This window comes from Amblyomma maculatum, chromosome 1 (genome assembly GCF_055883805.1).
Source record: "Amblyomma maculatum isolate TAMU_Amacu chromosome 1, ASM5588380v1, whole genome shotgun sequence".
Lineage (NCBI taxonomy): Eukaryota > Metazoa > Arthropoda > Arachnida > Ixodida > Ixodidae > Amblyomma > Amblyomma maculatum.
This window is the reverse complement of record NC_139344.1, coordinates 323,026,838-323,053,310: the sequence shown is the minus strand read 5'-3', so window position 1 is coordinate 323,053,310 and position 26,473 is coordinate 323,026,838. Positions and strand designations below refer to the sequence as shown.

The following is a 26,473-nucleotide window of genomic DNA, read 5'->3' as shown; positions in this document are numbered from 1 at the left end:
ATTGAGTTAATGTGAAGTCACACACAGCAGTGAAGTTGTACCAAGGTGGCAGTGGGTCAGGTCTCCGTGCAATATCAGGAAGTGCATCCAGCAAGTTGAGTTCCCGGCACTGCTCTTCAAAACGGAGTATGAGAGGTCTGATGGATCGAGGTTTATTGATGTACAGTGTTCTTGAGGGGCAGTTTGTAAGTATGGAGTAACAAATATGTTTTGGTAACGAGCGAATTTTCAGGACGTATGAAAGTGTAAGCATGGTCCTCCTGTATTTTAGTGGCGGTTCGTTTGCTTCTACATACAGACTTGCCACCGGCGATGTCCTGTATGCACCAGTTGAAAGACGCAGACCCAGGTTATGTACTGGGTCCAGCCGTTTAAGGTATGACGGTCTTGCTGACCCATAGACCATGCACCCGTAATCTAAACAGGAGCGTACCACTGAGCGATAGATATGGAGAAGACATGTCCTATCAGAGCCCCAGTGTCTCCTTGAGAGTACTTTAAGGATGTTGAGAGCTCGAGAGGCTTTGACTTTCAGGCTGTTTATGTGTGGGAGGAATGTGAGCTTCTTGTCAAACGTTAGTCCTAAAAATTTGTGTTCTTGCTTTATCGGGAGTATGGTTTCATTTAGGTGCAGGGTATCTTGTATTTAGAATTTTATAAACTGAATAACTCTCATTTCCGTGCGCCGATTTTTGTAATTCTTTTTGAACTGACGTAGACACGGTGTAAACAACCTAAAGATTGGCTGGAATTAGCAGCTTGACGAATTTCACTGCGCCCCTTTAAGTGTTACTCATTATATTCAGTAGAACCTTGCTGACATTTTCCCAGTTCATAGTCTCTCATTTGCAGGCGATAAAGACGCCCTGCAGAGTTGTATTATTTTTCTTCCAGTTAATGTGCTACCACACACTGTGGCCTCCCGGCTACTATGTTAACAATTTCAACAAATTCTCATTACAAGATTCATTTAATGACAAAGCACATACGTGCCAACATACATAATGTGGTGGCTTCTCTATACTGCCTAGGGCAAACAAACAAACAAACGAACGAACGAAGGAAGGAAGGAAGGAAGGAAGGGAGGAAGGAAGGAAGGAAGGAAGGAAGGAAGGAAGGAAGGAAGGAAGGAAGGAAGGAAGGAAGGAAGGAAGGAGGGAGGGAGGAAGGGAGGGAGGGAGGGAGGGAGGGAAGGAAGGAAGGATAATGTGTACTAATATATAGAGGGGTGTGAATACTGCAGTATATTTTGAAGTGCAAAAGTCAGTCAAATTATTTTCGTTACTCTAATACTAATGCAGGTTTTTGTTACAAATATCAACACTCTGACACTAAATGCAAACAGGTTTTCACAAAATGTAGCTAGGAATTCGAATAATCTAATGCACCTGACTCTCTAGGTATGCACGATGTTGTCTTGTGGATAAATGACTTAACCTCTATAGAATAACCTTCAACATCTGATGAACCGCTGGTGCATGTCAGGTCAGCACTCAGTCGGCTGAAAGCTGCTTAATGCAGTTTTCCGCAAGGCACAAGCTGCAGGGAGCACCAATTAAGTGTAACTCCATATAGTAAAGCACAACAGAAAAAGGTGATCACTCAGCCATTTTCACTTTCTTATTGTGTTCCTTCAGTGTTCAGCAGAAAAATGGAGAAAATGAAACATTTGGTAGGAGGAGTAGAGATTATTTGTCATCCCTGTTCATATTCACACGACAAAGATACATGAGCCCCAATGGGTTCTGTGCATTTCCCTCTTACACACTGTCCACGCAGCATGTTTCCATAATATTAGAAAAGTTTGGTCCTCAAAAAAGCTATCCATACTTTGCAATGTCAAAATCAAGGAGCGGGTCATATTATTGAGGCATAAGTGTACCTGCAAGCGATGCCAGGTACATGGGTGTAACAGCTGAAATAGGATTTGTAGCAACTTTTGGAGCAGCAAAACCTCAGTTTTGGAGCAGTAGAATCCATACTTGGAGCAGCTTACAGAAAAAATAAAAACTGCACTTTGCGGCAGGAATTAAAATTTTGTAGCCGTTAAACAGGAAAGAAACTTTACTTTCGGCACAAAAGATGAAGAGATGTGAATATCAGGCCGTATGAATGTAATACAACGAAAATCTAGCAAGGGCCATCTATCACCGGTGCTTACTTTAGGAGTGCGGCGTGTACCATTTTTGTAAATAAGCGTTTTGTACTCCAAGGCATGCTATCACACTCAATAAAAAATACTGTAAGCAGATAAGAAAGCAAGTCATAAGCAACAAAAGCTGACGAACGAGTGCATCTTCGGCCCATATGATTTACACTTTTTATAGGGGCTGGAAATGACTCGGTGGCTTTGACACAATATTCTGATTAAGAGAAGGTGGGCGATGACTTTGGATATTAGGTTATATATTTCTTGCACGGAGTAGACTTCAGAGCATTTCGATGTCTTGTCATTTGTGGTCAAAGCTATGCGGTTTCCAGATTCTGATATACGTTGCTGGAAAAGAACTGCGGCAACACGAGACGCAGCTCTAGTCTGTTCCATAATGCTCTGCAAGCCACATGCAACTCTAAATATTATGATCGAAAATAGGAGGATTGCTGTACAGTTTGCAGCAGCCAGTCAGTAACTGCATCACGGCACGATGCAGCAGCCACTGGTGGCCATTAGCAAATCGGTTTTATGCAAGACGTATCACCCTGTGCTGGCTGCAGATTCTATGAGGAAGTAGAAGGTTAGAGCATGGCCGAGATACACTGCAATATTTGTCGCAAGATCAGGTGAGTGAGAATTTAGCAACTTCCGTGCATTACAAGGTGCGAATACCCCTAACAGTAAAAGTGCAGTGTAAATTGAATCGAACAACAAATGCCACTCACAAACTCTTCCAAGTTTCGCATATCAAAACACCCCAACTAATATACAATACAAGATGGCATTTTCGTGAAGAAACAGTATGAAGAGGACAAGCATAGCAGTATTTTCTTTGCAGTGCCTAAGTGCACGAGGCAAAGAATTCGAAAACTGCAGCAACATGCTTACATATGAGGGGGCCCAGTCTGAGGAATGAAGGATGAAAAGCAAGGACACTGTGATAGCCAACCACCGCAGCAGCTTTTTCGCAGTGCATTGCATTGGCACAAAGGAAAAAAGCATCTAAAAACAACAAGAAAGACATTTTAGCTACTCTTTCCATTGCCGCAGAAGGACTGGACACGTTGCGAAGCTCCTTCTATGCTAGGGACAGCTCAGATGTGGACTTAATTATGTGGACGCTAGAAAATAAGCTGTTCAGACCTTGCACCAAGAAATGTCGATCAAGGTTTTATTAAGTGAAATTGTAAATAAATGCATTTGTATGTCATTCAATGGGCATATTTATGTAAGATTAGGCAATTTGGACCATAAAATTTTTCAGATAATACATTTCCTTTTCCATTTTCTTTCGTTTTACACATAGTACATCGAGGTTCTACTCCACAATTGACAGAGGCTGCACTGCACTGAACCAAAAGGTGCTACTTCTTCAGACAACTACACTTCATTATAATTTGATCAAGAGGATCAAATTAGTGGGGAAGGATGAAAATTTAACTTTTCCTCACCAAAAATCTAAAGTCAAGCAATCAACTACGAAATTTCACTGCCAATGCTTCATGCAATGCTCCCTCACGATTGTCAATTTTGTACTGGATGTTCTCTCGATACGTGTGGGCACATTTACCCCAGCACTATGCACTGGTCCCATGTGCTCTCTACATATCATTTCTATGTAAGATGCAAGCTTACCCTGAATCTTATGTGGCACACAATTTAGAGATATCCTAATCCAAATTGTAGCGTTATAAAACAGCAAGCACACCTGAGCTAATTTAGTAATGTCCCTGTCCAATAAGATCAAAGGATCACATAAGGATACGTAGGTGACCATCAAGACGTGCATCGAGGGCATCTCTGATAAGATGCAACTCCCAGCTGAGGCCAGACTGCTGGAAAAGGTCATCCTGTGGGAAAAAGGACGATATATAAGCACTGATAGGAGCAAGGTAAGAGTATCATAAACAAGTAATTAGAAATGAAAGCAGTCACTCAAGAGTCTACTGGCTGCCATAACCTGGACTGAAGAAATTTGCCAGATATTCCATCCCCATTTGCACTTCTCCAGCACAGCATGTACTGTTCCAACACACTACCTCTGCTCAGCAGAAGCTTCTAAAAGCGCTTCAAAATGTTTGCCAACTTCCATTGTGGAAGCTCTCCTGGCAACCTGTGCACACTATAAGCAGTAACTGTGTACTATAATAGCGCACAAACACTAGGCATGCTAATGGCTACTACTCAGCCCAATAAAAATGAGGTTTCTCAAATTCTGTGGAAAATAATTCGTCATTCAAGCTGAGTGAATTTCTTTTGCACTGTGAATTTGGCTCAATCAATAAGCTGTTTAAAATAAGGGCAGCTGATATCATTTCACACTTGTAAGCATGCAAGCCTAAAAATGCGTGTTATCCGAGAAAAATCTTTCCATCAACATCATTTGAAATTTCAAGCTAGTCTTGCAACGACATCTGCTATGTGTACTTCGGAGCAACTGAGAGGTGGCTGTCCTTGCACCTGGAGTCCAAGTTTACTCTTTCAGGACCACTCCATAGACAATTGATCAGATATGATTCATTATTCTGTACGCATTGCCGAACCCTAATTTCCTCACACTGCAGCACATAGTTACCTCTAAGAGGTAGTTTGACGTCAGTAGCTTTTGTTTTCACATAGCTCATTTTTCTTCAGCGGGGGGAGTGACTTAGCAGAAAGGATAGCTCAGTGGTCTCAAATGTCAACAAAGATGATGTTGACCTCACGTCATGATATGATAAGGATTAGGCAGTAGTTGCGATTACTTTGCTTCTACTATGGATTTTTTAAAATAACAGCAGAAGCGAAGAGTCCTAAGATGACTTCATGAGCTCACGCTTCAGCTCAGTGCATGTTATCGCTGTTTTATCTCTATTCACTCACCAAGAAAAACTCCGGCATATGTGGAGGCGTCATAACCCTCGCCCCCTTTTGCAGTGAAGTGTTTGATGAATTTAAAAGTGTTCAAGTTGGCAGGTATGCGTATATGATATAGCAGGATAGTTGGAAACATTTCACTCAATAAAAATTTCCACTACCACCCCCTTAAAGGTACTTGTTTTTTCCATGGTAATGAAAAAATTAATGGTCTATTAATCCTAATGTACAAGCGGTTTGGATTAGACCAGTGCCACAAATAGCAGGTGGACAGCTATTCATGCTTCCTACACCTGTTCTGCCCACCTGAGTGAGCCCATATTTGTGAAGGTGGTCGACAAGGAGCCACAGCTCCTTGGGTACCTCGAAAGGCACTGCCAGCAGGCCCTCTTCACAGGGATTCCGTTCCTGCATGAACCCCCAGTTAGAAATGAGTTCACGATTCACATTTCCAGTAAGTGCACAACAATGGCCTACAGTTCTCAGAAGGGCACTTTCTCGTCAGCTGCAATCAGGCTGAATATTTTAACGAACCCATTGCAGCACACCTACTGTAATTTAAAACAAAATTTGGGGAACACTTAAGCTCCACCTGCGAGGATATGATGCGACTACACTAATAGCCCCATTTGCCGGCTCCTTTTGTGGATCCTCATTTGCGTACATGAAATTTGCTACTTGCCTAATCAGGAAAATTTTAATTTGAATGTCTATTATCCCACACATACTCATCAGCATACAGATATAGAGTAGCACTTTATATAAAAGACTGCCCCACAGATATAAAACCCCGCTTTACCAATCCGCATGAAGGTGACTGCTTGGCCTAGGGGCAGCGTGTCTAACTAGGGATTCCAGGGGGCTAGATTCTCAAAGGCGCAGTTTGAGTTGGCAGCACCTTCCAACTAGGCCATGTCACAAAACTTGATGGCCAGTCAGCCATGTCACGTGCCAACTGCCTGCCAGAGACATGCCTGTAATTTTTCGCTCGCAACACCAATGCTGCATTTTCTGGGGAAGAGAGCTTAAATGCTACAAGTTAACAAAAAGCAATGTTTCATTGTTAATGCAACAGCATTACAGGCCTCATTTTACAGTAAACTCAGCATCAGCATTGTGAGAGAGGCAGGTTACATGGCTGAGCTTCTGATTCGTTTGATGGATTGTGTGATGTACTGATACTGCACGCAAAAGCTGCCAACTTGGGCTGCTCATCTGAGGTGGGAGGGCGGAATAGATATGAACTTCTCAGGGCTCTTGAATGCCAAGTCAGGCACACTATGTGAGATGTTGAAGGCACAGGCTAAGAAAACGGCAGTTAGGCGAGCAGAAAAATCAAGTACACGAATGAGGAGCCACAAAAAGAGGTGAAGGTGGGAGCCATTAAAGCTATTGAATTATACCCTTAAAGATAGAGCTTGAGTGTCTTTCAACAACTCCTTGGGTAACGCGGATCACACCACTTACTATTTTGAGCAACTGCTCTCTGCCAAGCTCTCGGACAGGGCATGGAATACGTGCCAAGGCTTCCAGGGAGCACCCATAGCAGCTCGGCTCATATTCTCCCGACACAGTGACGTGAGCCAGTAGTCAAGGAATTCACCGTTATTTTCAACAAGCACATACAGTAGAACCTAGTTATATCGAACCCGGATATATCGAATTTTGGTTATATCGAACTTACGGAATATCCCCTTGAAAATCCCATGTAAAAGTATAGGAAAGCCGCGTCATATATCGAACTCAATTTCACCGGTCGTTCGATATATCGAACTCCGCACCACGCACTAGAAAGTGTGCCTTCCCCAAAAACGATCGCATCACCCTTGGCCGTGTGCCGCGTGACGTTTTCAAGCCACGCGCGGAAGGAATGAGGGGACAATTCGGCGACGGCTGGTCTGGGCAGCGCCACGCCCATTCCCCAAAGGCGCGCGCGCATCTGCAGTTTTTCCTTTCCCGCGCGCCAGTACATGACGTTTGCAAGACATGTGCGTGGGTGTGCCCGTTCTTTTGCTGAGCTATCTCTTTCCTTCAGCACGAGCTTACGCATACATCAAGCCAGCTCAGCCTGTTTTCAGACAGACATCCGACGCTTTTTCCTGCGTGTGTTGCGAACACTCTGCGCGCGGCGGCTGACATGGCTATGGCGCCTGCGGACGTTAAGAAGCAAGAAGCGGCAGATCTCTCCCTCTTTTTTTTTTTTTTGCGAGTCATTTATTTTTATCGCTGTGCTGTATGCGGTGCGTAGCGTAAGATACGGCCGGCTGCGGACGTTAAAGAGCAGCAGGTTTTTCTTTTCTTTTGGGGGGGAGTCGTTTATCCTTGTATGTATGAATCAACGGAAGCACGTGGTCAGCTGCGATCATGACGCCCGCCCCAAGCGCGGCGTGATAAATGGAACTAGGCTTGTGCAATCAAGCCATCACGGGCACTATGCCAAGTTCGCTCCCCGCCACCGCAGGAGCTATCAAAAGATAAACGTGCCGCCCTGCGCCGTGACGTTATCGCTGCGCAGCATCTTGGCACGCTGCCAAGAAATGAGCTGTGGATGAGACGACTGAAACGGAGTGACGCGCCATCGACATGCAGCGAAAACGCTCACGATTTCTGCCACGGCAACGCAGAAACCTTGTTCCGAGCTGCCGCGGTGGCTCGAGCGGCGAGAGGGACGCAGTTCCAACAAGTTGGAACTGCGCTCTGTCGCTGCCGCTCCTGGCTGAGATCGCTCAATCGCTTGCATGTGAGCGAGCTAGCCTTAACGCTTTTTTTTTTCTTTTTCCAAATTCTCGGGTGCAAGAGTGAAGGGTGGGTTCATTATGCGAGTGGGTTGATTACGCGACAAATACAGTATCGTTTTTTCGCATCGTAAGTGCCGTCACAAGCCGATTTCTGTATATCGAATTATCGATATATCAACTGTTTCGCGATCCCCTTCGAGTTCGATATATCCGGGTTCGACTTACGTTATCATGAGAAGCAGACATGTTACTTATGAAGATAAAGCACACAGATACCATAACCTTCCCCATTTTCTCAATGTGTTAAGAAAAATTAGAATAAACTCTGCTTATATTTTTGAACCCCTTTCTGTTCAGCCATTGAGCATGTCAACAGGAACGCGCAAATGAATTGTGTGTCTTAGGAAAGGTGCTATATTTTTACGAGCTTTAAAGGTCCAAGCACTCGGCATCGGCTCAACCACCAGGATCCCCTTTTCCCCAGACACAACGATGCCACGCACGGCTAAGCGTGGGTGCCCGGGGTCCGTGGTGTCGCACAGTACACCCAAACATCTGCTTTAACAGATGCCCCCTGCGGGGGGGTTGCCCATGTAGCCATCCACACCACAGTCATCATTTTGAAGCCCATAAGCAAATCCAACTCTGTGAGGCTCTTCATTTCAATGTTCAGAAGTAGTCTGTAGCCATTAAATAAGCGTCCCGTGGTACATACATTTCGCACTCATTTTACACACATCATATTACTGCTGTAGTTGCAGGTATGGGCCTTAAGTTCGGGTAATTGTAAACACCATGCTGCATTGTCTTCTATGTCGCATTGCACATAGAACACTGAGCATCTAAGGTCAGTAAACTCATTCTCAGGATCCCACTACTCGCTTCGCATGTCATTCTTCAACTGCAGTACAGCTCAAGTGAACTTGCTTCTGTAATTCTTTGTTCTATGTAGGCTCTGAAACATCTGTGAATTTGCCTTGTTCCACACCATAGCATTCTCCTTTCCTCTGTGCTTCGAGATGCCCTCTGGTGTATGCACAGTGTGAAATAGTGTACCTGTACACTTCTCTGGCCCATCTTCCGCCAGGCAGTGTGCCCCGTTGACGTGCAAAAATGTATTTGAAAATGGCCTCTCATGCCTCAAAGATGACCATCCCATGTCATCTGGAATGTTTCATTTGGGGCTCCCCCACGAAGTCCCAAAGCCAAGCTACCCCACCCTGCATTCACGAATCTCAAGAACCTGCTGCTTGGTTTGGTTTGTAGGGTTTAAAGTCCCAAAGCAACTCAGGCTATGACAGACGCCATAGCAGAGGACTCTAGAAAGTTTGACCACCCGCGGTTTTATAACGTGCCCTGACACCGCACAGTACATGGGCGTCCTGCTTTTCGCCTCCACAGAAAGCGGCAGTCATGGCTGGGATTCCATCCCGCACTTTGAGCTCAGCAGTTGAGAGCTGTACCACTGAACCACCATGGCAGGGCTCGAGAACCTGTTATATCCCCTACAAAACACACAGCACAGCATTGCCAAAGGTCAGTCAGAGTACCAACACCAGTTTTTAAAGCGTCTTCACCCCCTCAATTCAGCTGAACATACACAACATTCTAGATGTAATATATGCCTGTTTCTTTAGTGCCCACAGCAAAGTAGGTGTACCTGGTGGTCAACTGTATGACATTGCGTTGTAATTGTAACGGTTGTTCTCTGCCCCGAAAGCTTCCTTCACTGCCCTTCATGAGCGCAGCTTTCTTGGGATTAAGTGTCCACCCCAGGCGGGCTCCTCTTCAAAGAAAATTTGTCGGATCTCCCGAAGTCCGTGGCAGTACGTATTAGCCATGGTGACAATATCGTCTGCAAAAAATAATGCCAGGAGGCATCTTTCCCATGTGTTTCTTTCATCTGCGCATGTTAGTCTGGTCTGACTACAGTGTACTAGAAGAGACAGTGAAGCGGATGGGAGAGAATTCTTATGACGCGTTTGTCCTCGCCAGTGGTGAATGGTGGCACTTCTGAGTTTTGTCCAAACAGAACTGCTAACTTGCATTGAGATGCATGCCTGCTGCATAAAACAATGAAATATTTGCTTTCGGTAGCGCAGCAAGTATACATACTACAACACTGCTTTAAGGTGAAAAAATGCAACTGTATGTAAACACTGTGGAAGTCTATATATTATGGCAGCGCTGCAATCAGACTCTCTTTAAAGCGGGCACAACTTTGGTTTATGGTTTATGGGGTTTAACGTTCCAAATCAGGTTATGAGAGATGTCATAGCAAACAGCTCCATAAATTTCGACCACCTGGGGCTCTTTAACATGCACATAGACATCTTGCTTTTTGCCTCCATCGAAAAGTGGTGCCACGAAGTGCTGGGTGCATAAGTAGCCGCTTACATTTCCTGGCCCCTGTGCTAATCGGCTGTGCCCACCGGTTCCTTACAATCCCTCTAATTCTTGAAGCCAACGCTTCATTGGCCTAGACAGCGAGTTTCACATTGTGCCGCAGAAGGGCCCCCGCGGAGCTGCGATGCAGCGGCACCGTCAACGCTACGCTGCTGCGGGAAGAATCCCGCTAGTATGAGGTGGCCTTTACTCGCCACAACTGCTTCTATCACCGCTTCCGCCGCATGCGCCGCACCGCAGTTCTCGTTGCGATGGAAAAAGAGAGCAAGTGCGCTGGTCCGGCTATGCCAGAAATGTGTTCGCGGGCCATAAGGGAAAAGTAGCAAGCTGAGTCTGACCATCATGCGGGTTGCTAATGAATGCTAATGGAGATGGAGATGGAATGGAGATGGGTTGCTAATAGAGATGAGATACAGCTGGCATCAAGCGGGAGGCTGACATGGGTTGAAAGCAGGCATAACCAAGTACTATACCAAAGCTTTCGCTTCCATAACTGGGCATAGCCTAGCTAACCCACAGTTATTTTTGTAAACATTGTACAGCACATGGACGCCTCTCTGTTCTGTGAAGGCTAAACGGAGAGGTGTCCGTATGCCATGCATGTCAGTGCACATAAAGACGATGTAAATTGGTTTATAGGAAAAAAACGCCGTAGTATCTGTCACACTTTCTCCATGGACACATGAACTGCAGTGTAAGGGAAAAAGGGGGATTGAAAGAAGATGAAGTGAGTGGTGTTAAAGCAGAGGGCTATGGAATAATTTCGGCCACCTTGTGAACTTTAATGTGCATTGACATCACACAGCATATGGACGCCTTTCTATTTCACCTCCAACAAGACGTGCTGCGCCGGCATCAGTTCAGTAGTCAAGCGTTTTAATCACTGAGCAACCGTGGCGAGCAAGTTAAAGGTTGACAGGTGGTTAAGATTACTCAACAGCCCTCTATTACAGCACCTCTTCCTCCCTTTCCTTACGGTGCATGTGAGGTGCATCCACAGAGAAAGTGTGACTGATACAGAGCCTTTCCTTTCCTATAAATCAATTTACATTTGCATTTTATAATTTTATTTACGAGATATATCTCCAACACACTGATTTCCATACTGTACTGCTCGTGCGACACACAGCTCCTATCCGCATTCGCTACACAGGGGAGTCAAAGTGGCCTGAGCTGCTGACTGAGGCACTTCTGATTGGGTCCAGCCACAGAAAAATGGACGGTACAGCAAATCAAACCTTGAGATACGAACTTTCTTCCCTCTTTTCACCTACAGCCTGTAAACGTGCTTGTTGGCAGTACAGGAGCATCTAAAATATTGGAGGAAGTGCGAAATGCCTGTCTGCATTTTTTATTTTCCTGTTTCGACTTATGCACGAAGAAAACTTGTGTACCGCTGCTACAGATGCCTTTGCTGATGTGGCATTATTACCTCTGTCAGACTAGTAGATTTAATGTGATTCGCAAATGGTGGCAATTACGATCAGTGATAAAAAACACTGCACTTAAGGAACGCCAGTGCACAAAAAAGGTGCTTGAAACCTTTGTGTAGCATTTTAAAGCTGATTAAAAGATTTCTATACAATAATTCAAAAGAAAAACAATATTTCTGGCCATGCTGTAGCACTTTAGCCATCAAAATCCAAGCCAAGTACGGGGTCACTCACAAATCCGATAAATGTAAACAAACAATATGGTTGACATAGCAGTGCGCGGATACACAGTGTGGAGATGCACGGAGGCGCTCAGTTACAACTTTAAATAGTTCCGTGATAAACGCATGGGGAGAAGCGGCCACCAAGGAACACAGAACCCAAAATGATTGAGAGTCGCTGGCATGACTGAACCGCTGCTGTGACTGAGAGTAATGGCATTCTACGAGAGCTTGCAGTGCGAATAATTCCAAACCTAAATTAACAGTCTTTAAAACAAAACTTAACAAACAGAACTTTTAACTTTCACTGTGCACAGAATATTTTATCGCGTCGCTTGTTTCTGCTGCGTATCTGGTGTTGAGAGTACACATTCGGTTAGCGACGGCGTGTAAATGAGTTCTCCAAACTCATTCGATGACGAATGTCATTCGAACCTAATGACATTAAATTTTCTCGTGTAGCAGGCGAACAACGAAATTAGATGCTAATGTCAGTCTGACAGCATTGTGGAGAGAAACATATGGGTTGAACCTTGTGAATGCTGGTTGGGGAAAGTAGACTGCTCCATTCAGAAATTCAAACTTTTTATTATTGCGGGGCTGAATTGCACTGAACATCATACCATGCAATCATCTTTGGGTTTACAATGGACACAGCGAAGAATTATACCTCACCTTTCTTTTGTCATTTTCAGTCCACTGTAAATGCTTATTTTACACATCTAATGTCCCCTAACAAGGCAAGCAACAGAATACTACACTACAAAGGTCAAGGTGCAAGTAAAAGGATATGAAAATATCTTTCCCACGTTCCAAGTGCAGTACCAGGATGTCTTCAAGTGTGTCTGAAGCACTGTTCAGCTGCCATGCTGTCCGCTTGTCCACACACAACTCTAAAGACACCTGGCACGTCTCACCTGGCAAAATGAAAGAGAGTTTCACCAGTATTCTTAAGGGTTGAGCAAATCACATGCAACTACAAACAACATGCAAAGCACATAACAATTTTGGTGTTCAAAGGCAGCATAAAAATATTTTGGTGCAATATGTAAGCAAAATCCTCCCTCGCTACACAACAAATGCCAAAGTAAGCAACTTTGGTGGACGGCTGCAAACAAAAAGCCCGTGATCCTCACGACTAACACAGATGTCTCACCAGTGCAGGTCCACTCACACAAAGGTAAAGATGAGGCACGTAAGATGCAGACAATCTGTTGTGACTGTGATTACTTGCTAAAAAAATTGACTGAAATTGACTCCACAGCCAATTAATACAGTTCAGATATTTATTTTGAATAACTACTAAATTAACCATAACGGAAATATTCCAAAAAAGGAACCAAAGATTTTGATTACCTGCTACAAAGATTAACTAATATTCGCTGACAGCCAATTAAATACAGTTGAAGGAATATTGATTTCACACAACTGCAAAATTAACTCTGGTGAAAATGTTCCAAGAAAAGAACCAATGACACCGTTGTGAGGTCTCCTTTTTCTATTCAACAACTGCTTAACAGAAACCTTCAACGTTCTTAACTTTGGTTCACCAAAGTCAAATATGGACAAAACTAGAATGTAGGAACTTTCCTTCAATTTTGTAATCTCTATAAAAGCACCCAAATAAGGTTTTTAAGATAAGCTATACTATTCCTTTTCTAGTAGCAACTGCTTGACATTCAGCACTAATGTGCTTGTAGATATGCCAGCAGTAGAGAATATAGGCTTAGTTAAGGCCATGGCATTCGGCTGCTGCACCCAAGAATGCAGGATTGAAAACCCACCCGTACTTCAATAAAGGCGAAATGTGAGAAACAGCAGCCCCTGCTTTTGTGTGATCATGATGAAAGTTAAAAAACCCCATGTGGTCACAATTAACCTGGTGTCCTGCACTATGCCATCTCTCATAGAATAGACGCAGCTTCCAGTCCCTTTAGGCAACCCTTAAATTTCAACTGTGCCACACCGCTAAAAGCCTTGGTGAGGCCTACTTGCCATGGGTTTGATAATTATCTTTTCCATAGTGTCTCAAGACACCATATCATCAGCTCGACCAGTGCAAGTCACTGAACAGCAACAGCCGGGCATAGAGCAAGAAACAAAACTGCACAGTATCAAGTCCTGTGCTATGATGGTCAATGATAATTAAATATGTCATGAAAAATGTGATGATACCTGGCTTGATGGCTCCCGAAGCTGGGATGGCCCGGAGCCACTCTTTGCTGTACCTACCAGTGTCCAACTTTGGGCGGAAACAGAACTCCACTGGAACCTGTGAAAGAGGGTATTCAAGCATGCTTAACAACTCCTTTAAATTTCACATTAGCCAGAAATAACAGTACAACTTACCTGTCCAGTGTTGGCCACCGTAAGAGTCTGCACTTGGCTTTCCATGAAATGCAGCTTTTCGAATTGAACCTAGGAAATAATTTTAACATAGCTTATGGCTCCAGAATACTTTCATATGCAATAAAGTGCTGCAGTATAAGTGCTAGCTTTCGAAGTTGTTCTTTACAGAAAAACACAGTGCAGAAACAAGCGGGACAGAACGAGCGCTGCACTGCTGTAAAACTTTTCCTCGTCTCATCCTATTTAGTCTTTGTCCTCACTTCTTACTGCATCATAACTTCTGTGTAAGAATATATTACTAAATTTCCCACGCCTATTCACTTTTTAAACAGCTGGCCTTACTTTCAGAAAATTAAAACTCTGGTGACGCATCACACAGCATGGCGCACCCCTCAGTCACACACGTAATTGCATGCATATAAAATAGAATTAATGGTATTAAATTCCCAATGATCATATGGAGAAGAGCTTCTCATGCTGTAGACGTGCTATGGCTACTATTTCACTATGGTCCATGAACCTACCTTAAATTTTTGAATTAATAAATTGAATATATTCAATTTGCTGAACGAATAAAAAAAATGCATGTTCAAAGTTATATAAACCAATAAAACCCTTTCTTAAATTTCTGAATAGTTTTTGAATAACCAGCACGAAGTTCAAAATGGCTATGGCTTTTCTCCACAACAGTTTCGAAAACAAGGCCCACTTTTATGCAGCAGGCCGTACTGCTGAAATCGGTTCATGTAAGGAGTGAGTTTCAGCATCACTGTGCAGTACGTTTGTATGGCAGCATTGATGCTCGTTGACATGGACTTCGAAACTGAGTGAAGCAGCAGGGTCCCGCCAGGTTTATCAAAGTCTCTTATGCACTAACAGAGGCCATGGCTCAAACTATCAATCCTCTCAAGTGAGTTCTGGCACTAACTAGTTTGCAGTTGTCAACAGAAGTAAAAATAAAATTTCGTCTGCATTTGATAAGATGGCCGTAAAGGTAATACAGTTAAATCTGAATGTAATGAATTTTTATGTAGTAAATTCTGTAATATTATGAAGTTTCTCAATTTGCCTAAGCCACCCCATTGAAGTGCATGTATTTGGGGTTCCATGTAATGAAGGTGCAGTGACAGTTGGCCCTTAACATAATAAACTCGCTATGTCGACCATCTGTTAGCCAGTGCTGAGTTATTGGAAATTTGGCAGAACCACACACACGCTTCATCACTGTGAAAAACGAACTGGCATCAAAGGAGCATCTATGATCTTAATGAAGGGCCACAGTGGCAATGCACCATGCTCCAGCACGATCAGCACCTCTAACTGGCAAATGCAGCTGTCTCCGCTACTTTTGCTTCTGGAATGCTGCAGCATGTGGTATTACTACAGCTCGTGCTCAAAAAGCAGGACGTAGAAACAGATGTACCCATGCCACCCCGTGCTTGCTCTCAAGATTCCAGGATCGATAGCTCTCACTTGCGGGGAGCAGGGACAACTGATAGCGCCTGCAATGACAGGCAAAGAGTGGATTCCTAAAACAAAGGTGCTGGCGGACTGAAAGTGAAAAGATGCGTAAAGAAGCAGGAGCAGTGGGCAGTCTAGCACTAGCAGTGGTGCCCCATGGCCATCTGTGCTCTTGTCTGGCCTGGCAGTGGAGCTTTCGCCCCATCTTCCCCTTCTAACTGCCCTACTTGCAGCTGCTGTTGTGATATCAGTGCAATCGTAAAATTGTTTCTCCACATTTACAACTTCGAAGAACAGGGTTTAACTCAGTTTCTGATCTGCGTTGTCCTTGCAAGCCTTCATGTGCAAACTGCATACTATAACGAAAAGCTGAATGTAACAAAAAAAAAATGTTTTCCATTTCATTATATCCAGGTTAACGGCACACCTTACTTTGGACACATGGTGCGTTGTTGCATATTTCGATGGCCACCACTTTAAATTCCTGATTTACAGCGCTACTTTATCACTTTGGCATTTTGCATGAATATTCATTTCATACAAATATGCGCATAATTAGCAAAAATCGCACAAATATTCAATCTGCATTCAATTCAATTTTTCACTAAGCTATTCGCATTCAATTTGGTTTTGACTATTTGCAAACGACTAACGATTAACAAAAGCCCATTTCCCACTAGAAAAGTTGCAAGTTTCCAGCAGAACACATAATAGTCTTTTAACAGCAATATTACAAGCAACAGGTGCAAATATCGTTTGCACCCCAAGTTGCCCGCTGATTGACATCGGCTGGACAGAATCCACTTGCCTCCAGCCGGTCTACAGCCACCTGAGGCAGAAACTCGTTTTCCAGCTTGTCCAGCTTCTTCATGATTTCCTCATAGATGGTGCGGTAGCGAGCCGAATCGATGACCTTGATGCCCACCTTGAAGAGGGCACTGACTGGCTTGTGGTCACTGAGTGTGTACGATTCATGGGAGCTGTAGCGCAGCTGCTCCACATGGGGTCCCTGCAAGCATCACCAGGGAACTGCTGTTCGTTTATGGAAGTCTATAAAAAAGCATGCATGTTCATGGCTTTAGGTGCTGAAGATTATGTGGTGGGGTTTCATGGTGTCGCAGTGTGCTGTCCTCCATGGCATATGTGTATCCCAGTCTTCTAAGTGAGGCGTTCTGAGGTGTCATGTTATGAGGCCCTCGGGACAGGGCTCCGCAGGCGTGACATAGGTGCAATGTTGGGCTCCTCTGGGCTGGGGGCACATCGGGGGGTTGAAAAGTAGAAGCAATGAGCGCAGGACAAGAGGTACGGACGCAGTGGCAAGGTATATGAACTCCATGCCGGGCCCGTGAGAAACCAATCGCAACTCTTCTTGCCTAGCGTGAGGATGATGGTAGCGATAATGACGATGCACTTAGTGATAATGATAATGATGCTGCAGTTAGTGATAATGATACTAGCACCAGTGATGATGATGATGATAATGCTGACAGAGATGAAAATAACGATGCAGTTTGTGAAAACAGTTCTGTAAAATGGCTTCTGCCATTTCTACTCTTAACCAGACTTAAGCACAGCCTCATAATTTTTTTCATCTGTTATTCCTCAAATGTGCGTACACTTGTCATCTGCACGGATAAATAAGCATGTACTGATGCGTGCTTTACCTTCTGCTTCCATGTAGGGGGTGAAGGGGAAATATATTACATGTCAACTCACTGAATGGCTGTTAGAATATGCCACCCAGAATCTACCGTATTGAAAAAGGTGATTTAACAACTCCAAGCTTTAGGCAGCCATGATTCTAGCTTGAACATTACAGAAATAAGCTTTCAAGGTGTAATCTGCAAGCTCAAGGGCACTTGCTTTCCATCTAAATGGTGGAGGAGGAGTCATTTGTATGAAAGCTGCTTTAAGGTTAACTTCAGATTTAGCTATATGGAATAAACCAGTAACTATAATCAAGTATGGCATAACTCAGTGTGGTCAGCCCAAGGATGTTTTACATAGAACTTATATAACCTCCTTGGGTTGAACAGAGATGAGCATTAGCTCTGTTTTAGATGGCTTTTATGTCGTTTAGCATTTTATTTTGGATTCTATTTGTCGAGACAATTTCAACGATATATGACTTGACGATATAGCATAAAGTTCAATTTCAATCATATATACTAATCATCAGAAGTTAGGGCCTTAGTGTAGTGCAATGACATTAGTTCAGTGAAACCGTACTTCATATAAGCTACACAACGATGTTTTAATCACAATTAACCAATTAGCATAAGTTATCACCTACATTTAGCCCGGCACAATTATACTCGGCATAAGCTATTTAACGATATACGACTTGAAGCTATAGCATAAATTTTTTTTTTCACGATTAACTAACTAGCAGTCATTAGTTAGGACCTAAAATTAGCTTACTGCAATTATCCTTGACATAACCCATCTAACAATATATGACTCGATGATGTCGCATAAAGTCCAAAGTTTAATAGTAGTTCATTAACTGTGTTTAATTAAAAGCTAATATTAACCCAGTACTACTATACTTGACATTAAACAACTACAGTGAGGTTGCGCGGCGACTTTTGTATTGAGTAGAGCTATAAACGCTCCAGTACTCACATATTGCCGCAATTTTTAAAAATCCAGGTAGTTCAAATCGATTCGGAGACAATCAGTATGACTTGCCTGCCAGCACGCAGTATTGCATCAGAATTTAATAATCCCTCAAACATTTAAACACACTGCAATGTCAGCGAACAACACTTCCAGGCGCTTGGCAGGCTGCTTCTTGCCCCCCTCAAGATAGCCACCACAGGCTTCACTCGAGCCCATGGGCCGGTATTGGAGACTTTCACTGCAGCAGCTTTTTTTATAACCTCCTTGGGTTAGTCACACAGGGGTAGCCCTAACCACCAGGAAAAATAGAAAAATTAAGAAGTGCGGAGGCAACAGGAAAGTTGTGAGACAAGATAGAAAAGTAGAAGATAGAGGTGGGGACAGGAAGCAAGAAAATGCGACTGCCAGTTTCCTCTGACCAGGTCAGCCCGGAGGTGCTGCCGATTGAAAGGGTGGTCAAAGTGGTATGGTGAGGGGCCCTAAATTTCCAAAGACTTGGCAATGGCCCAAACACCAGAACTCCCCTTTCCCCAGACATGGTTCTACTATGCACGGCTAAGCACAGGTTCTGGGGTAAGTGATGGCGCACTAGTCACCAACATCCCCCAGTGAGGATTCTCCTGAGAGGAGCAATGGAGATTTAGAAAACATTGCTGTGTACCAGTAAGCTACAGATGCAGAAAGAAAGAAAATTTGAGAGGAGCTAGTAGTAGCAGTAGCAAAGGAAGTTTATTTAGGACACAAGTTAAGTGTCTGGTAGATTGGCAGCTTGTGGTGTCAAGGCTAGTTAACCCTCTGGTGAAGCACGCCAAGAGACACGTGAGGTGTCAGAATGTGGAGATTGTATAGCAGCAGGCCATAGGTTCGCTTTTGCCTCTGGACTTCATCTAAGCCAGTGCATTCGCCTGAGAGTCGCCGGTTGCCACTCGTTTTCTGAGTAAACAATGTGTGGCGAGAGCCACAAGCATCAGACTGGGCTACTGACCCCTCCCTCCACCACAGTGGCAACCAGAAGTTTATGTAAAGTGATTTTTTTCTGCAGATTGCCTGAACGCTTGCACATTTTCGCAGTTCAAGAGAGTTCGAAAAATCGATAGTCGGCTGTATTCGAAATTGGGCTGTCCTACCCTGTAGAAAGTTATGGAAGTAAGTGTATGCGTTGTGTTCACATTCATGATGAAAAAATAGCGCAAGGGGAACATGAGGATGGACAGGAACGACGTAGACAAACGTTAACTTGCCCAACTATTGCTGTTGTGTCCGTAGTTAGTGTGCTAGATAGAGTCAAGCATGTGATCGTAGCTGATGATATTGCCACCTGACGGTTCGAGGTAGCGCTTGAAAGACAAAGTTGGAGACTCTCGCGCGCTTCGGCCAGCTAGGACTGCGGACTCTTGAGCTTGTGTCTTTGTGTTACCGTTTCCCGGGAACCTCTGTCTTGATTGTGTGTATCTGCCCCTGTTGCCGATTTCCATAAATCCCTGTCTTCGTGACAATATTGAATGCCTTGCAAACGACAACTGAGACCAAGGCATGTGGCTGGGCTGAGGGTGGTTGAGGAATGTGTGCTAAAGCAGAAAGATTTGGCATCGAGACATGAAAATGGAGCACGATGAATTTTTGGCAATATAAGTTGATTGCGTCGAGACGTTCCTGAAAGCAGGTCAGGACCATCTGTTCCATCATTTTTCCCAAATGAGTGAAGCTAGCTTTGATTCATTGAAGGCAGCAATGACGTAGATCTATCTGATATGCAAGTGTGCTGAATATAGTAACTGTACAGGAGATCACATCACTTAAATTATGCCTTATAACTTCAAGTGCAGATACCTTGGAATTTCAACTGTGAGGCAACTATGATATACTGCAAAACATCGTTGTGAACACAACAAAGAGAATGATGCATTACATTTTTAAACTATCCTGCACTCTGAGAAGACTACAATAAAGAACAAAACACGCACATTTCTGATAAAACAGCAGAAAGCAAGAGCATCCTGAAAGGGGATCTATATATTGATTGTTATGGTGCAATATTCCTGCTGAAAACTGCTCTTGTCTAGAATCTGGGCATGCAGATATATTATGCAGCTGTTAGCATATATTAATACATTAAAGAGCTTTGCAGTTCTACAAAAGCATGTAAAAAAATGGCAGTGACAATGATGACTAGTGAAGAGAAACCAAAGGTACAAAAGTGGTCGCAAGAAACCAGGAATTTTTTTTCAAGCTTTCTTAGAATGTCTCGCTGCAAATCGGAGGCTTGGGAAAGATGCGATGTCCCCAACTCACCTTCCAGAGGATACGATCACACCAGGCTGGTGCCCGCTGCTTTTCACTCATGTCCCACTGCTGGGTACCAGGGGCGTATTTGTACGTTGGCCGAAAAGTGACTGGTCCCTCTGTGTAGCCCCCAAAGACCTTGCCCTGCTGCTGTTGCTGCCGCAACTGTAAACAGCCCCACAATGAGATTGCAATGTGCACTGAAGTGGGGTCTACGTCAAGACACAACAAAATTACAGTAACCTATGAGTGTGGCACATATGTAAAGGAAGCCTACATGCCAGCTATAATCTTTCCCAAATTTTATGAAGGAAGCCTCAATTGCAACGGCAATAAGAGCCTTCATAAGCAATATCAATTTTCATTTGCATCCTTTTTTTTTTATAGGGGGAAAATTATAAATACTTCAATTACAGCTCTGTTTCAATCAGTGCAAAAGAAACTTTTTTTGGCCTTTGCAACTAAAAGAGACTCGCACACATGGAGTGTCTGCCTTATCGATGCAGTAATGCTAAGTGGTTTGTATAATTTTGTCGAGAGAAGCCACCTGAAAGTATATATACCGTATTTACTCGTGTATAACCCATCCCTGCATATTATACCCTGCACCCCTAACTTCAAACTCTGCGAAAAGAAAAAACGAAAGAATTCTTCGCGTATAACCAGCACGTTTATTAAAAAAAAAAAAAAAAAGTGAGCACTAGAAAGATGCAATGGCACACTCATTGATCAATTTATTTTCAGATCATTTATTCAAACAACCATCACAACTTCACTGGTTATCTGATTCTCAATCGTCGCCACTCTCACTGCTACCATCAGAGGCCACTCTCAGACGTAGTCGTCCTCGGAACCTGTTATTGATGGCACAGGTTTTGAAGCTCTTACGCACCAAGTCAGCCGGAATTGTTTTCCATGCGTCCATGATCCACTGGCAGAGCAGTGGAGTATCGAGCCTTCGCACGCGTCCCGTCGGTGTGAGGGCGTAAAAGTTGTAAGCCATCCATTGGGCATATAGCCGCTTCATGTGTGCCCTGAATGGCTTGTTCAGGCACATGTCGAGTGTTCTTAGAATAGATGCCATGACGCCAGGTATCACAAAGATGTCTGTGCCAGTCTCAGCGAGGCGAGCCGTCCCTGCATCAATGCAGTGGCCTCGGAAGGAATCCAACACGACCATCGACCGGCGTGCCAGAAAGGCACCTGGTCTTTGTCCCCAGACTACTCAGATCCAGTCACCGACTAGGCCAATGTTCATCCAGGAATTTTCTTCCGCACGCACGATTCCTGGCGGCAGTGGTGTGCTAGGTAGAGTCTTGCGCTTGAATATTGCATATGGGCGCAGTTTCGTCCCGTCAATTAAAGCACATCACATCGTGCTGTGCAGCTTGACATTTCCACCAGTCAGCACGCTGACTAATTTGGAACCCTTTTTTTTCAATAGTCATGTCCATCGGCATCTCAAAGTACACTGGGGTCAGATCGGCATTTCCTACCTGAGACAGCAAATAGCTGTGCTCCTTCCGAAGTCCGATGACACACCGCCGCATCAAAAATCCATGTCGTGTCATAAAGCGCTGAAGCCATCCACGACGTGCACGAAACTCGCATGGAATGTTCACTGCCCGGGCCAGCTTCAAGACTTCCATTTGAGCAACCTCTGTCGAAACAGAGTGGCCACGACTCCTCTGCTCCTCCTTGGCAAGCTGTGTCTCGAGGCGGGGGTACAAACCAGTCTTCAGACCAGGAAACGCTCGTCTGTCCCAGTTCATTGTTTCAAGAATCTCTTTCTTCCTCCAGTCGCGAATGCACGACTGGTTGACGTCATGTTTTGCAGCAGCTCTGTTGCCGATTTCTTCGGCAGTGGCTATAATCTTAAGCTTCTCATCTGCTGTGAAAGACTGCTGCCAAGTTGCACTCATGGCGCCAAAACAAAGCAGGCCAACAGTGCAAATTGGGTTGACTGGGTGTTGAAACAGCACCTGACGAAAAGCCCAACAACCGCTGGTCAAACAAAACGTGACCAATGGCATGGAGAGTAAACACACTATGCTATGGATGTGCATTTGGCTATGCTTTTTGTTGGCCCCTTATCAGCCTGGCAGGCGTTGATGACGATGGGGATGGCGGACTACATGGGGAGCCCACGCATTGCCGCATAGCAACTTTTACCATTAGTATAGTGGGCACGTGAAAAGAGATAAAGAAGAAGATTATTATTATATAAGCCTTGCTTTAAACCTTTTTTTTGCAAACACAGGTGACTGGGTCAAAATTTTTTCCACATACTCATCCACTGTAAACTAGCACTAACATCTTCTTTTTGTCAAGCCGAATGCAATCTAAACTAAATATTTCTCTTCTTGAGAGAGAAATCACTCATCCAAGCACGGGTGTCGTACATATGCTGTTGCGTTTGCTCACAACTACCAAATCTGTGCGCGGCTCGGCAGTTTCATTTGTAAAGGACATTAAAAAAAAAAAAGGCTAGGTTTGCAATGATTCTCATTCCAGCATGCGTAGTCATTAGTGGTTCAAGCCTTTGGCATGATTTCAGGGCCTCCATATTGTAGCGTGTGCAACAGCAGCCGCTAGGCGGCTGCTCATCGAAAGTCTCGTGCACGGACTCGAAGTGCCCCGTGGCGTTCGAGAAGAAGCCGAAGTTAGCTGCCGTCTCTCGGTGCTCTGACCCTGCTCTTCTGCGCCTGCTATCTCAACCCCTAATTAAAACCCAACCTTCTGGTTACGGGCCTAAACGGCTATGTGACAATATGGGCCATGCCAGTTCTAGAAACACAAAAATATGACTGAAGTATAATATTTTTGTTTGCCAATTTGATAAACGGCACTCAATAAAATAAAAGAGAAAAGCTCTTGCAATGCCTTGAAAAAATAAAGTATTAGCTACAATACGAAGCCTGGTTTAGCAGGCCCAGCATTCTGCGCACCTGGTCATGTTCCAAAAGCTTTTCCAAAAGGCCTTGCTCAACCATGCTTTTGACACGGTCGTGCTCAAGGTCACTCAGCCGGTAGTTGAGGTCACCCAGCCAGAAGATCTGCCTGCACACCCAATGTACAGCACACGATACAGAATAACTGTACTGCTGGGCATATCTAATATTTCACTCGCCCTCACTAAACTCACTTACAGGTTCACCGAAAAAGTAAATGTAGAAGAACAGCATCTGATTGTTTGAAACCTTCAATCACCTATGAACAGGTAAAGCTAACTTATGCATAACTTTCTTCAAGGATTATTACTTGCAAAGCACCAATAAGGTAAAACTGTTGATGCTACTGATGCCTGTAAAAATAACAGCATGAAAAAAGACTGTGGCTACTGCAAACAGTGGAAGTGCCAAGAAAAATGATCAAATCTGTGATTTTTCAGGGAACGTATGGAAAGCAGAGGATCTATAGATAACAGTCTCAGAGATAAGATAGGCAAGAAAACCTCCACTTTTTAGAATGTAATGGCAGGAATAGGCCACAGCTTTTAATAGCTGCTTCCAGATTGTGCTGCACAGTCCTTTTCCCTGAGGTCCTATGGTCTAGAGGCAGCATCAACAATGTGATTGAATCTGCAGTAGACATCAGCAAAAAGCGATTGGAAGGCTGGTTGCTCAAAAATAGGGTGATGACGTAAGGATACAGGTCCTGGATAAAAATTGGCCAAAGAGTAAGTCAACCGAGTTTATATGTGAAAAAAAAAAAAAAAAAGAAAAAGAAAAGTCAATTTACAGATAATATTATGTGTTTGACAGATGAATTATACAGTTAAACCTGGTTATAACATAACTAAAATGTCTCCAATTTTTCGTTATATTCAGGTTTTCGTTATATCCAGTTTTCGCGAGAAGATCCAAAAGAACAATGCAGAGTGAAAAGCAGATTAAGGATTTATTGTAAGGGAACTACCTTGAAAATGCTTAAAGTATATCAGAATTATCTGAAGTTATAAAAGCAGTGAAATGTTTCGTGATCGCTTTGAGAGAAAGCACAGCGTGACTGCGGCGACCATGCAGCGCAGATGCTTCTACCTCCGCCGCGGTTCGCACGACGTGTCTACGAGGGAGTGGGGAGAGAGCGCTAGAGGAGAAATCAGTCTGGGGAAGAGCGGGCGCGTTTGCGTGGTCGCCGAGCGAGAAGGCTCCTGTATCTTCACGCATGTTTCTGCTCGCTGACCACCGTTGCCCTAGGAAATAGACTCTGCCTCGCATCGGCAGCGCGCTTCGCTGTTCCCGCTGCCGACGTGCGGGAGCTCGCGAGCAACCGCGTGACAGTGATGGACCCATACTGTTCGTCCCTAATAATTTTCTTTTTGTTCTGTTATTTTGTGCTTGTTTTAAGCATGAACTACCACAGTTCCACGTTCCGAAAGCAGGGAAGACTGCTGCTTTGCGCCGTCGGCGCTGAAATGATTGCATCAACTGCGGTCGCTCGTTCCTATCTTAGACATCCTCTCACATCAGTTTGTTTTATCGGCCTGAAAATGGCAAGGTTCCGCAAAATTTCCAGTAATTCAGCCCTAGCTAAGAGACAGTCGGCGCCGTGAGTTCGTTACATCAAGGTCAACTGTCGCAACATGTTCGTGACATGAAGTTTCGAAATACACACACTTTAATGGGGGCGACGTTCGGGGATTGAACAATTTCGTAATATCGAGGTTTAACTCTAGAAGTACACAAGAAAAACTTAAGGAACATTTCTGGACTCTTAAGGGCTGATGTGATAGTTATTGCCTTAAGCATTGGTGCCAAGCAATCAACGTAATTTGTAATTAGTAGGGGTGTGCAAATTCAAAATTTTTAATAGGAATTAAATATGTTTGTTATTCAATTCATAGTCAAAAAGTATCTAATATAGTGAAATTTTTCGAATTCACCGCAGATTCACCAAACCACGCGCTTCACAGCCATGCTTGAGTGCATTGACTACACACTGAAGCATCGTTAAAACGTGATGGGCCCTTTTGTGAGGAGCGCCTTCCTGGCAGCATGCGCAAAGCGCATGGACAAGGTTCATGAAAGCTTGCACTCAGTGACTGAGTACAAGACCACTGCAGTACTAAGTTCAAAAGTGCTGCAAAAGGTTACTGCATTCATCGCTTACAAGTGACTGCAGTGACAAATGAACGGTTTGAGATATAATTTGAAAGTTCGATGTTTTTTGGAGCTAATGAAAACAAGCTTGCACGCACTTATTTCAGCTCAGCGAACTTTCACTTTAACAAACTTTTTCTTAAGTTTCCTTGAAGTTCGTTAAAGTGATGTTTCACTGTATTATAATATAAACAACCGTGTATATTCTTTTCAGGCCCATTTGATAATTTTGAGCTTTCGAATAATTCAGACATTTTCCCTCGTCCCTTGAAGGCTGCATTAACGAGAGTATTTAATTCAGCAATGATAGAGACATTTAGTATAGCATATACAAACACATGCAGAGAACTAAGAGAAATAGCGCATGTCAAAAATATTGTGATGTGCGCTGCGCATGAGTACTAGCGTGCACCAAATTTTGAGTTTATTGTGCCGGGCCCTCATGTAGAATGCGGAACAAGCGTTGACAAGATGGCGGCATCCAGGTCGTCGGCCTCAGTGTGAATTCGCCTTTGTTAGCATGTTTTGGGGTGTAATAATGCCTATAAATGGTATCTGGAGCTTTCGCTTTGCCTCATGTAACCTACAGCACAAACAGCTAATGATTTATACATTGTTTTTTCATTTTGCATGATGGCTGAGCAGTCCCCAAGTCTGACTATTGGCACTGTTTTGTTGGCATGGCAACACCATGAAGTGGGTCGCCTTGGCTTGACTGCTTGCATGTTTGTCTTTGTGACCAGAAGTTGTGAACGGTAAGCATCATAATGACAATACAAAACTTGACGCAAAGTAAAATCAGTACTTTGTAAGATGTTATCCTGGCTCAATGTTCAACACAGGAGCA

General features: G+C 43.9%; 1 protein-coding gene across 1 annotated transcript in view; it reads right to left on the bottom strand.

The window, feature by feature from the left end:
• Ocrl (Oculocerebrorenal syndrome of Lowe) overlaps positions 1-26,473 on the bottom strand; it is a 59,278-nt gene that overhangs the window by 15,336 nt on the left and 17,469 nt on the right. Inside the window, exons 10-18 of the mRNA XM_084582980.1 lie at positions 23,473-23,584; positions 20,534-20,689; positions 16,428-16,628; positions 14,159-14,227; positions 13,985-14,081; positions 12,602-12,726; positions 6,479-6,589; positions 5,318-5,419; positions 3,921-4,005 (exon numbers count right to left, since the gene is read on the bottom strand). Of these exons, the coding sequence (XP_084439106.1) occupies positions 3,921-4,005; positions 5,318-5,419; positions 6,479-6,589; positions 12,602-12,726; positions 13,985-14,081; positions 14,159-14,227; positions 16,428-16,628; positions 20,534-20,689; positions 23,473-23,584 (1,058 nt within the window). The remainder of the gene's footprint in view (positions 1-3,920; positions 4,006-5,317; positions 5,420-6,478; positions 6,590-12,601; positions 12,727-13,984; positions 14,082-14,158; positions 14,228-16,427; positions 16,629-20,533; positions 20,690-23,472; positions 23,585-26,473) is intronic.